We start from the raw sequence: 12,750 nt of genomic DNA on the forward strand, positions 1-12,750 counted from the left end.
GCCTCTCCTCTGCGACAGCATGGCCGACGTCTACATGGAGATCATGGAACTCCTGGGTGAAGCTGACGCTCCTCAAATTATTCACTCTTTCCTAAAAAGAAAACAATGTTTTTCCTTGTGTCTGAGCATCTGTTTACCTGTATATCTAGCGAACGGGACGTTTGAAGGAGCTTTGGAGGTCCTGCAGCTGACGCTGAAGCTGCTGTCTGCGTCTGCGCGCGAGGAACTGCGCAGACTTCTGGAGTTTATGGCAGTAGCCGCAGACGCCGCCAGTGTCCGGCTGCACAAAGAAGTGAGGAGTCCTGATGCATGTGAGGAGTTCTTCACCACACTTGTGTCATGTTTACACTTATTTTGAATCTGATTCTTCAGATTGAAAACCGGTTGGTTGTGAAGAAGACGTTCACCAGAGCTGTCATCCAGAGCAAGAGTGTGACCAAAGGAAAGATGGACCTGCTGATGCTCTTCATGCTCGACAACCACCAGGAGATCTTCAAGGTTTCTCTCATTTATGTGCCTTTAATGAATTCAGAAAGTGATGATGATGATCAATAATGATATAATGCCTGAGAAACTATATCTTTTTATTAGATTCCAGGTTCTCTTCACAAACTGGTCAGTGAGAAACTGGATGACATTGTGAAACGCAGAGATTCTTCGTCTACCGGTATGAAGTAAATAACTTTTTTTTTTTTTTTTTTTTTGGTAATATTTTAAATTGGCTCTTATATTTTCAGTTTTAATTTGTTTCATTTTAGTTATGATGCTTTTGTCATTTCAGTTTTAGATCACTTTTAGTTATTTGAATTAGTGAGTAATTTAGTGCTTCAACTTTAGTTTAGTAGTTTTCATTTTAATTTGTTTGCCACGGCAACGTTTCTAATTTTCATTTGACTTTTCATCTAAATATTATTTTATTTCATCACAGGTTTTTATATATAATTTTTTTTTTATAAAAATATATATATATAATCTTTTTTTTTTCAGCTTTCATAATAATTTGTTGATTGCCAAGGCAACATTTCTAATTTTCATTTGACTTTTTCATCTGATTTTTTATATTTGATTTTATTTGACTTTCATCTATTTATATTTCATTACAGGTTTATTTACTTATTTTATTTGTTTAATTTTATTTGGTTTTTATTTATATGTATTGTTATTCATATTCATTCATATATATATATATATATATATATATATATATATATATATATATATATATATATATATATATATATATATATATATATATATATATATATATATATATATATATAATTACTATTTGGGTCCTTTTATTTATTTTATCTATTTGGGCAAATATTATTTCCGTTTTAGTCAACTTTATTTCATTTCAGCTTTATTTAAATTAACAATTGTTTTAATAGTTTTACTTATTAATAATAACCCTGAACATTTATATTATTATTGTGTGACCATTTAGCTTAGCCATGATAATGTTCATGTGACAAGTACTTTTTGCATTTATCTTCTGAATATTCTAGACAACCCAGTTTGTCAGCGAGTGTCAAGAGACGCATACACAGAGACCATAAAGAGTGCGACTAAAAATGAGCTGTACTCTCTCCTGAAAAACATCGACGAAAACACCAAATATTCCCTGAAAGAGAAGAATCGACTCCTGGCACAGTTTTATAAGGGACATCCAGACATCTTCACCCAGTATTTTGGGTCGAGACTGAGCACTCTAAACCTTCTTGAAGTTTAAGTTCACGGTGTCCTGGAAATGCTTTTTATGAATGTCTTTATCCAAATAAATCAAAATAAACATATTTAAGTGTCAAATAAAAACAGAGTGTGTGTCTTTGAATGGAAGCCTATAAATTTGATTTTCCTCCTTGGTGGGAAAATAGTTCTTGATAGGTCTAAAAATACATTTTGCTTCAGAAATAATAATTAAAAAAGGCCTAGACTAAGTTTCGTCATGCTTGCATGTGTGGAATGTTTTTGGCCATGTTTGTTACAACCAGTCTATGGTAACTAGCCCGCAGATATTAGTTTGTGTCTACTCACCCCTATACTCGTACTTTTGAATAACATTCATGGATAGAAGTGGGTGTGTTAAACAAATGGGTTCAGTTTTGCAATATTATGTTCATAGCTTCATAAAAAAAAGTGTTAAAATGCAAAATGCAGCAACTTATCAGATATTAAGACTTTTTGTGCTAGTCTTATTGTCTTCAATTAAAGTTTTGTTGTGTTGTACGTATATTTTTTTGTATTGGTGCACTTATGTCGCAAGCGTTTTTAATTTAATTAAATTTGCTGAATTTTATGACGAACATCGTTTTATTTGGTGTCCTGTGCCTTTAATGCTGATGCCTCTACAGGAGCGCCTGTGGCTCCGTCCATTCTTTACGCGTTTCAAACTCTGATTGGCTCTTCAAGCCTAGACAGACACAAGCCCGTCCAATCAGAATCCGATGGGTTGGGACACGTCACATAGAACGGAGTGCGCTTCCAGCGGCTGTTCTCAGATCAGTTTGAGTGGGAGTATGTTCCCATAGTGATTATATTGACTCATCTGTTCCTGGATCAGTTCTAGACTCAAATCCCGCCCGGGTTTGATCCTAATGTCTGGGCGCAGCTCAAATCTCCTCCCCGGATGCCCCAGAAACCCTAAAACACAGTCATCGCCACACACACGGTTTTTTCGGGTCGTTCATGGTGCGGATCTGCGAGAGGAGGATGAAGTTTTTGGTGGCAGTCACATTGATCGTTGGCTCGGTGATTTTCCTGCTTTTCCCGAGCGGATCAGAGGCGGATGAGAAGAAAAAGGGACCAAAAGTCACGGCTAAGGTACAGAGACGCTACATTCCTCACTGCAACATTGAATCTGGCCTATTGGATACAAATGTTGGAATTCGAATTTCTAATGTTGCGTTCACACTTAAATTCAGCGTGCCAGATTCGTTGAGCCAGTTTATTTTTGCTTGCAAAGCATCGGTTTTGCTTTTTCATTTGCATTTACCAAAGTTCATTGGATTTATGCAAAATGTAATGATAATAATAAGGCCGGTACATCACACAAATGTTTCATAACTGAATGTTGCATCAGTATTTGTCACTTAAACAGTAGTCTGACTCTAATGATAAGTGGGGGGTTTGTGGCCTCTTGGAGTGAAATTCCTATAGGCTAATATAATGCATCTGCTGCAGAACTGATTGTTTTTATGTTCTGGTGTAACTTGATTTGGTTGTTTTCCCAGGTGTACTTTGATATCAGGATTGGAGATGAGGATGTAGGACGGATAGTAATTGGACTCTTTGGAAAGACTGTCCCTAAAACGACGGAAAATTTCCTCCTGCTGGCCACCGGAGAGGTGAGTGAGTCTTTCCACTGGGGGTCAGTATTCTTGAGTCACAGTGAATTCATTGAGACTAACTTTTATGATTCTTTTTCTCATTTCCAGAAAGGATTTGGTTACAAAGGCAGCAAGTTTCATCGGGTGATTAAAGACTTCATGATCCAGGGAGGAGATTTCACCAGGGGAGATGGAACCGGAGGTAAAAAAAAAAAACCCTGATTGAACGCAGGTTATCTTTGTTAACATTTTTGATGTTATAAGATTAGAATTCAAAAGTCTTCAGCCCAATACTTTTAATATCTAATCAAATGCCAAAAACGCCCAATAATCTGAGATTTCTAACACCCATGTCTGTCTTTATGTAGGTAAGAGCATCTATGGAGACCGTTTCCCTGACGAGAACTTCAAGCTGAAGCATTACGGTCCTGGTTGGCTCAGCATGGCCAATGCCGGCAAAGACACCAACGGCTCCCAGTTCTTCATCACCACGGTCCAAACGCCATGGCTGGACGGCAAACATGTTGTGTTTGGCAAAATCCTGGAGGGCCTGGTGAGTAACTCCACGTCGTCCATCTGTAGAGATGCTCTTCAAAATGTATTTACCTTACCTAACAGTCAGGATTCTTCACATATAGAAGTGCTTTACTCCAGAGATTGTGCTAATTTTGAGCATTTCCCCTTTGTCTTCAAGGATGTTGTGAAAAAGATCGAGGGCACGAAGACCGATGGCCGAGATAAACCCCTCAAGGACGTCATTATCCACGACAGCGGCAAGCTCGAAGTGGAAAAGCCTTTCGCAGTAGCTAAAGAGTAATTTAAGTTTGAAAGAACAACGGGACTCTGGGTTTAAGGGGATTGAATTTGGTGCCACTAGAGTTCTAGTGGAAAGTGAGTGTGCGCGTGTGTGAGAGAGTGTGTATGTGGTCACTGGAGCTCCGCCCCCTTCGCGGGACCGTCACACACCAGTCGGCACATCCTGGGTCCAGTTCTAACAGGCATTCCAATCGGTCCGATTTCTGACCCACTTCAACCTGCTTTTATAATCAAATCTTCAATAAAGGATCCAGGTTTTCTTAATGCTGTTGTCTTGCTTGAATAATTCCTTGTTTTTTGGACCAAGAACAAATCAGACACTCTTTATTTAACAAAAACACTCAAAATACAGACAAATGGCTTGGCACAGTCAAAATCAGTGACCTAACCTATGGTGTGAAATGTGAATTTCATGATGAAATGTAAAGGTTATTTTTTTACAGAATTTTAAAGGGAAAAATATATGAAAATGTTTAAATATAAGATAATTTAGATTTGTCTGACAATTATGCACAAAACTAAATTTTAATAGTAACAAATCATTTAAAAATAATTAAGTATACATCATCGCAATACATATTTATTTTTGTCCATATAATTGATGGGGCTCCTTAAAAAAAAAAAAGTCTTAACTATATGTTTTTAGATTTTAAGGTTGGAAAATGACCTAGACATAGTTTGATAAGACACACATTGAAATGTGACAAGATTCAGTCGATATAAACATGCAAAGGCACGTTTAGCGCAGGTGGAGTTGCTAGGCAACACTGCAGCCATGCACTTATATTCTCTGTGACTCTGTGATGTCACTTCTGTTTATGGTAATGATGGGGATTCTGGGATACACGGGCAGCTCTGGTGCACAGGCACGGACGCTGGGTTTACCACTCTTCTTGAAGCTCACTTTGACGTCTCTGGGGTACAAACCCTGCAGGACACCGGCCGCCACGATATCAGGGAGATCTGTGAGGGGGAAATGACCACAACACACGGTTTCGCAAGATGTTTTTTGAGTGTAAAAAAGACATTTCTGTAATGAAATCACAACAATCTGCCAGGTTTACCTGATCTGGATTCAAGCTGGTAAGGGTCTGCCGAGAAACCAACTACTCTCTGATGGAATGACTGAAATCTAGAAGAGGACACGAATGCTGTTTAGAATAAATTCATCCAAACGTAGGTGTAATAAATAAGCAGGTTAAATGAGGATGAACATACCTGTATCCTTGCTCTTGACAGTCATCTGAGTGGTTTTCACTGAAAGGACATTAAAAAGTTAAAATTATTATTAATTTACTTAAATACTATTGCTCTTAATTATTCAACTTTTAACTGTTTAAATGATTTTCCTTAAAGTCCCCATAGGCCTATATGCAATTTTTTAAATGTTCCTAATTTTATTTTGGAGATCTCCTACAACAGGTTTGCATGCATTAACCGTCAAAAACACTTTATTTTTCTCATAATATAAACTGCAGCATCAGCTCTCTCTTCTCAGTGTCTGAAATGCTTTGATAAAGGATTCAGTCTCTCTAAACCCTGCATTTCTGAGAGCCAACTCTGCTCTGATTGGTCAGATGACCCAGTCTGTTGTGATTGGTCAACTTTGCTCTGATTGGTCAGATGACCCAGTCTGTTGTGATTGGTCTACACAAACCAAACGCCTACCCACGGCTACTAACTAATTATGATTTATGATTTAACGTTTCATCTACTATAAGGGGGCAGCCCATGTGGATAAGACTGGATTACTGATGAATCAAATCGGTTCTTCCTTTTAGGAGACCATAAATCAGTTTAGCAAGCACTCTGATCTATGAAACTTTGAAGGCAATATGCGAAAAAGCATATTAGGGGGACTTTAAAATTTAGGGACATTAATAGATGTCCTGGTATAAACACATACTCAGAGCTGAAGTTCTTGCTCGCTGAATGAAAGTGTTTGACCTGCAGGAAGTCCAGGAGCTCTTGAGGAACAACGTCATTCTGATACAGAATCACCTGCAAATGGCAGCCAATGAAAAAAAAACATTACAACCTCAGTATGACATTATATTATGATGTTAATATATTTCAATATATTTAATATATTAGCATATTTAATATATACAACAGTTCAAAAGATTGGGGTCAGTAAGGAGAGGACGTTTTGAAAGAAGTCGATCTCACCAAGAATGCATTTATATGATCAAAAATACAGTAAAATAAAGTAATATTGTGAAATATTATTACAGTTTAAAATAAAAATGTGCTAATTTGGAGCTCAAGACCCATTTATTGTCATCAGTGTTGAAAACAGTTGTGCTGCTTAATATGTTTGTGAAAACCGTGGTACATTTTATGAAGATACTTTGATGATTAGAAATTTAAAAAGAACAACATTTATTTGAAATAGGAAATGATTATAAATGTCTTTACTGTCACTTTTGAACATTTGAAATTCTTGAACAGTAGCCTATGTCTAATAATAGAAGCATACAATAAGAGTATTTACTCCACATCATTATATTCTAAAAAAAAAAAAAAAAACATTGAGGGGTGAGAATTATATATTAGGAATAGCATACTACTCATACTACATTTTTACAGTATGCTGCTGTACATAGACTGTGACTGTGTGTTAAAATGAAAATTCTAAAAAAACATAAAATTAAAAGCTAATTCAAAATATGAATTAATCCTATAATAGCTTATAGGGACGGGTTTCCACCTGGATGTAGTCTTCCAGTTCCTGTTGTCTTTGCTCCAGTGGTTTGGTTCGGAGGTGCTGGTTTCTCTTACTAGGGAAATCGGGAGCGCGCACAATCTTCTTCAGCTTCCTGTGAAGCGTCTGAAAATCACTGTATCGCCGTAAAACAAAGTGTTTCCTTCCATTGAAGAGAATCTCCACCCTGAAGAGCTGAAATACAATAAAGTCCATATCACAAAAACTGTAAACGATTAACTTTACAGACTTCACTAAAACTAAATAACTACCACGAGACAACACATTGTGCGACCAGCAGGAGGCGCCAGTGCTCATTCTCCAGCATCAATGCGCGTGCGCCCTCCAGAGCTCGCCCTCCCGAACCTCACGGCAGGTTACAACAGCAATTATTAGTCAAATTCAAGTTTGCTTTCCATCAGAATTCATTCAGAAATTCCAAAGACTATTCACAGTGAATTACCTCATCAAAAACGACAGAACAAAAGTTTAGTCTTAATATAGGTCGTGTAAGTTTACACAGGTTAAATCAGCAAAGGCGTGGCAGGATCACACCCTCTTTATAAAGACTCACGGGGCTTTATTGTCAACAACACAAAGAAATGTCAATGTGATATATCTAAACCTTTCATCTCCAGAGATCCTGGCAGAACAATAGTATTTTTACTGGTTATATCAGCCACTGAGCTCCATGTGAGAGATATTATATATAAAAATTCATGTATAGGCCCATTGCGAACGGGAAACCGCTTAGCATATTAGCTTAAAACAAATAGTAAGTATTAGTATAAACCGTGCAGTAAGCAGGTGAATACTGTATTTCACAATACACTGACTTATAATTTGGTCAAACTGCCAAGAGAGATGTTAAAAATTACTTTTGACATGAGGTGAATGGTTTTGGTTACTCAGGCAGAATTCAGTGTATACTACACTAGTACTCTATTGCCAGTAACTAAACCTTGCTGTGTGTGAGCAGATCTGAGAATTAGCAGTTTCCCGTTTTCCACCCATAACAAAGGAACACAGAACATTCAGTTCCAGCAAACATTTCCCACTGTGAGCTCAATCTTTCGCTTCTCAATACCTCAGATATTTTTCTCTCCAAATCAGAGAGAGAGAGAGAGGGGAAATAAAAATTATTGTTTCTCAAGCATGTTTTGACAAGTCTGTACTCAAGCATGCTCAACACGTGATGGGAACTATATGCAGTGTTATGATCTGCTCAGACTAATACAACTCAGGAAATGTAGAGCTATTTTAGCATTTAAAGGCAAAGTTTACCCACAAATGAAAATTCTGTCATCATTTATTCACCCTCGTATCGTTCTAAACCTGTATGACACAAAAGCAAAATATTCACACAGCTCTTTTCCTTATGAAAGTACACCATAAATGTTTATTAATATATACATTTAAACTGATATAATATGCAGTTATTTATAAACACTATAAATGTATAAATAAATTATTTAATATATAAATATATTTAAATAAATATGCATATATTAAAACATTAATGCTCTTTTTCTTACAATGAAGGGGCTGTCAAACTAATCGCCTTTAATTTCTGTATAATTTGCATGACTTGGAGTCCATATATACTACTTTTATGATATTTAAAAAATATATATGTATGGGTGCATGGCAGCCTCAGTCCCTTTAATTTTCATTTTATGGAAAACATTTAACAGAAAAACTCACATAATGGCTTGGGGGGACAAACTCGCATTTAAGGTTTGGAACAACATGAGGGTGAGTAAATGAGTAATTCTACACAATTATCCGTGAAATTATAGTACACCGTCTACAGAGCGTACGTCTTTGTTCTCGCTGAGCTTTCTGGGTAAAGTGAGTTAGTGCAGGCGGGTGGAGAGAGCATTGGTTAACCATGCCGAGGACACACGTCTGTTTCGGGCACTGTTTTCAGATTTAACCCCGGTTTCTCCCTCTCTCGTTCTCATAGAGCTCTCATTGTTGCTGATGTTCAGATCTGGAGACTTCCGCTAGGATGAAGAGCTTCTTTCGCACACACAAATCACTCTATTCATCTTTCTCGACTGTGACCTCTGACCTCCCTTCTTCTGACGTTCTACAGTTCTCTGTGTTCGGAGATGTTTTCGTGGCCTACTGGATCTGACAGGTGCGAGTGTGTGTTGGGCTTTACGGCTTTGACTGACATCAGCATGTTGCCGTGTGGTTTGTGATTCAGCTGTGATTTAGCTGTTCTACTTTTAGCAACTGCCCCCGTTAAAGCCTCTCGTGCAGACAGACTTCTGTCCGCAAAAGCTCCGCCATTTCTGATAGATCACACAGAAAACACAGGATGTGAGAGAAATCCACACGTTCTAGTTCAAAACAGTAAAATATTAGAGTTTGCTCAGATGATTCGACTCCATCTGATCTGATAAATGCACAAAAACTGCATCGGTTTAACTTGAGGACACAAATCATCGTTTGCATGTTTTGAGAGCACAGTGACTCTCTTTCCTTCACTCTTGGCTGGGTCGGTTCTGTTGCAGCTGGACTTCACACGACACACTGGTTCTAGTATTTAAAAAAGACACCAGACAGCGCAATAAACGGTGTAAATTACTCAGATAATCCAGAATTAAGAGTAAAATTCAATATTCAGAAAAACATTTATATCTTTTGCTTATATTATGCCTTTTATTAAGTCTTGATATTGTTTTTTGGGTCTATTAGAATAGGTTTTCATGCTTGAATGTTCAGAAAACGTCTTTTTCCGGAGCGTATTTCTACACTAAGTCCAAATAGCCCGCCTTTTTACACTAGGCTATTAACATTAACTCCGCCCACTGACGTCTGATTGGGCCATACAAAATTACAGAAGCCAGTAGCAATAGTGTAGGGGTAAGATGCGTGGCGGAAAGTTGACGCAAATCGATCCGAGTTCGCATCCAGCTTTTGCCGAACTCAATCTAGCCTACTCCCTTTTCCCATCACATATCAGATCGGAAAGGCATTTATTTTCAATGAAAATTAAGAAAATATTCGAAAAGTGGAAGAAAGTGTCTAACGTGTGTTTAGTAAAAAGTGTTTAGGGTCGGTGTAGGGAGGACTTTATTGTCCCAATAAAGCGGCATCCATTAAATAAATAATATAATAATTTACACTATGTTATTATTGTTTACTGTTAATGTACAACAACACTGAGGTGCAAATAGCACCTCTCTTCCCAGTATGTCAGGCATCATCCAAGGTTAGCAAAAAAATCATAACGCTAACGCTGCGCTACACAGGCAAGGAGAACGGAGGCTGTTTTTTTAATGGATGTCAAAGAAAGGCTTTTTTAAAAAGTTTTTTTGGATTGATCTATTTTAGAGTTTACACCGGAAAAAAAATGGTGACAGGTAGCCTATAGTTTACAGTACTTCTCATTAATTTCTATGGTAACGTTATTCGCAAACAATGATTGACAATCGCACATCTCGGAACGAAATTCAATTAAGTCAGTGCTGTGATCTGATTGGTTATCAAGGCACACGTGATCCAAGTTGGCCGTTACACTTTCTCCAACGGTAGCGCCACGGACCCTCATATCTCCTAATAATAAGACCATGTCTGTGTCTGAAATCGCCCCTATACCCTTTAAGTTTTCGCAGAAGAAAACTCAAGACTACAACTAGTGCTTCAGGGAGTTCAAAAACAGTGACACTGATTTAAAGAATAACTTCCTTTAGATGGACTTTGTAACATTGCAGATCTTGTTCATGCTCAAATAAACAGCAACAATAGCTACACACTAAAGAAAGTTGAAAATATAAAAAAGCATAATAGGACCCCTAATGAGTTTAGATGTTTCAGACCGTCCAAAACCTGTTGCGTCCTCAAACATGTTCTGTCATATTCCTGCTCCATTCATTCCTGTAAGTGTTGACAGTAGAGTTGTGCATCTCTATTCTTAAGAATTGCATAGACTATTTCGTCTTTTTTCCTCAGGCGTTAGAATCCGCTGAAGACACACCTTAGCACATACTAACGTGTTAGGCTACCTTCTATTAGGCCTTTATTGCATTTAAAAGCATGTATCTACTGTGCTAATAATAAAACTATGCTTATTGTTTTTGTTGCTTCCTACTAAACGCAAAACACAATGCAATGCAAACAAACCCTCTAACAACGCTGAGACAAAAAATCAAATAAAAGTAAACGCACAAAAAGTATCCAGAGCTGGAAGGTCATCTGAATGTTGCTAAAGACCTCTTGCATTTCACGTTTCTGCATTGTTACAACAAGCAACGTGGCTTGCAATAGTACAAACACACAGAACATGGCATCAACGTTACCACAACATAAATGTGTCTGTTAAACTGATAAATGTTTCTAACTTTTGTTAGACGTGTATTTAAAATTAAATGTATATTATAATAAAACAAATGACAACATGCCGTCACTAAAAGTTTACAGTGCACTTTCTTACAACTACTACAGAATATTGTGACATGAATACAGTACATAATCTGAAATACAAGGGACTTTGCAATAATTAATTTATCACAGTTACCATAGTTTCTGCAAAACTAGTCAATATAGGCTAGTTGAAAATGAAACAATATATTATATAAATAGCCTACACTGTTTGAATATCTAATTAATTCACTAGAGTTTTACAGAACTGTAGTTTTGCTGCACGTGTGGTAAGTTTATGCAATGAATTGACTAATAAATTAATGTTTAGCCTTCAAAATTAATGACATACAAAATCACGTGCAAAAACGTCAAACTCACGTTCGAGCTTTATGATATTTCAGTCCTGACTGAGGAACCACAAAATCAGTAAGTTTCTGTCTGACTTACTTTGCGCAACTTTCCAGTCTCGTCCACTTCCCTCATGAGAGACGGAATAAAGACCTCGATGACTGGAGACACACACTGATGATCCAACATCCCAAACACACACAGATCAGATCACACACAGACTGAACTGAAGATCATCTCTGTGACGTGCTTTGATCACTCCGCCGTGGAACTCCAGAGTCCAGAGCTCCTCCTCCAAACACACACCGTCACACACACACACACACACACACACACACACACAGCTGAGAGAAATAAAGCCATTCATACAGAAGGATATACTTTTTGTGGTTAAGAAAGGACTTAGCCTAGGTAACAGTGTTAAAGACCTGATTCAATGTATTAATTAATTAATTAATTCGCATTAAAGAAAAATACAGTTACCAATACAACTCGGAGTCGGTAACCAACCGCCAGATGGTTAAAAAAAAAAAAAAAATTACATAAACTGAGGGATTAAAAAATATCAATGGCATAATGTCATCACGGTCATATGCGTTTTTTGTCCAATCAAATGCTCTCTAAAATGAGAATGTCCCGCCCTCTAATATTACCAGCGAATCACTAGTCAACACTGTGATGTGAACTAATACCTATTCGCTATTAACAAATTAGTGTCTCACTAATTTTCCACGTGTGTTTTAGAGTTAAAGGTAGAGTAGGCAATTTCTGAGAGGCTAGCAATAGAAAGTTAGTTGAAAGCACAAAGCCACGCCTCCTCCGATACACATGAACGCGCATAAGGCATTTAGTCGTTTAGTCGTAAGACAAGGGACGGTGTTAAATTACCTCATGTCTCAAAGCACATTACAATAATAATGTAAACAACTTACATAGCTCTTTCTTGTACCACCTGACTGCTACAGATTCATTTTGGCATTGATAGTGTTGATATAGAAACACATAAATCAGCTCAGAGTAGAACATCACAGGTTGCCATCTTGTAAAACGGTTATGTCATGGTGTAGCTCTTGTTTTGGTTCAGGACAGGAGGAACTGTTATGTGAGCACTCAGTGTCTGTCTGTCTGCTGCGTCCCAGTTAAGAGTCTGAATTTACTGGAATGCAGTGATTGGACGAA

The 12,750-nt window shown here is 37.4% G+C and overlaps 3 protein-coding genes across 4 annotated transcripts in view; 2 read left to right on the plus strand and 1 right to left on the minus strand.

The window, feature by feature from the left end:
* The window catches only part of depdc7b (DEP domain containing 7, paralog b), a 3,551-nt gene extending 1,577 nt beyond the window's left edge, over positions 1-1,974 (plus strand). The window contains exons 5-9 of one of the 2 annotated variants that reach the window (XM_081356510.1): positions 1-56; positions 150-292; positions 373-498; positions 592-667; positions 1,509-1,974. The exon at positions 1-56 is cut by the window's left edge and continues 195 nt beyond it. In XM_081356510.1, coding sequence (XP_081212636.1) covers positions 1-56; positions 150-292; positions 373-498; positions 592-667; positions 1,509-1,732 — 625 coding nt within the window. In that variant the 3' untranslated portion in view covers positions 1,733-1,974. The remainder of the gene's footprint in view (positions 57-149; positions 293-372; positions 499-591; positions 668-1,508) is intronic. The other variant, XM_081356509.1, reaches the window with a different exon arrangement.
* Positions 1,975-2,454: 480 nt separating this feature from the next.
* Positions 2,455-4,409, plus strand: ppib (peptidylprolyl isomerase B (cyclophilin B)). The gene is made up of 5 exons (XM_081356512.1): positions 2,455-2,823; positions 3,234-3,347; positions 3,438-3,531; positions 3,698-3,882; positions 4,024-4,409. The coding sequence occupies exons 1-5, from the start codon at positions 2,689-2,691 to the stop codon at positions 4,144-4,146; spliced, it is 651 nt and encodes a 216-aa protein (XP_081212638.1). The 5' UTR covers positions 2,455-2,688; the 3' UTR covers positions 4,147-4,409.
* Positions 4,388-12,235, minus strand: snx22 (sorting nexin 22). The gene is made up of 7 exons (XM_081356511.1): positions 12,055-12,235; positions 11,671-11,915; positions 6,856-7,044; positions 6,052-6,146; positions 5,364-5,402; positions 5,210-5,277; positions 4,388-5,108 (listed from the first exon to the last, which is right to left on the minus strand). Exons 2-7 carry the CDS (start codon positions 11,758-11,760, stop codon positions 4,927-4,929), a joined length of 663 nt encoding a protein of 220 aa, XP_081212637.1. The 5' UTR covers positions 11,761-11,915; positions 12,055-12,235; the 3' UTR covers positions 4,388-4,926.
* Positions 12,236-12,750: the final 515 nt, after the last annotated feature.

The sequence above is a fragment of the Scardinius erythrophthalmus genome, assembly GCF_964197995.2.
Source record: "Scardinius erythrophthalmus genome assembly, chromosome: 24".
Lineage (NCBI taxonomy): Eukaryota > Metazoa > Chordata > Actinopteri > Cypriniformes > Leuciscidae > Scardinius > Scardinius erythrophthalmus.

Coding starts and splice junctions, on each gene's coding strand:
- ppib (XM_081356512.1), top strand. CDS start 2,689: ATGGTGCGGATCTGCGAGAGGAGGATGAAGTTTTTGGTGGCAGTCACA. Junction 3,348..3,437: donor TCCTGCTGGCCACCGGAGAG/GTGAGTGAGTCT, acceptor TCTCATTTCCAG/AAAGGATTTGGTTACAAAGG. Junction 3,883..4,023: donor GCAAAATCCTGGAGGGCCTG/GTGAGTAACTCC, acceptor TTTGTCTTCAAG/GATGTTGTGAAAAAGATCGA.
- snx22 (XM_081356511.1), bottom strand. CDS start 11,760: ATGTTGGATCATCAGTGTGTGTCTCCAGTCATCGAGGTCTTTATTCCG. Junction 7,045..11,670: donor AGACTGGAAAGTTGCGCAAA/GTAAGTCAGACA, acceptor ATTGTATTTCAG/CTCTTCAGGGTGGAGATTCT. Junction 5,109..5,209: donor CCAGCTTGAATCCAGATCAG/GTAAACCTGGCA, acceptor TCCCCCTCACAG/ATCTCCCTGATATCGTGGCG.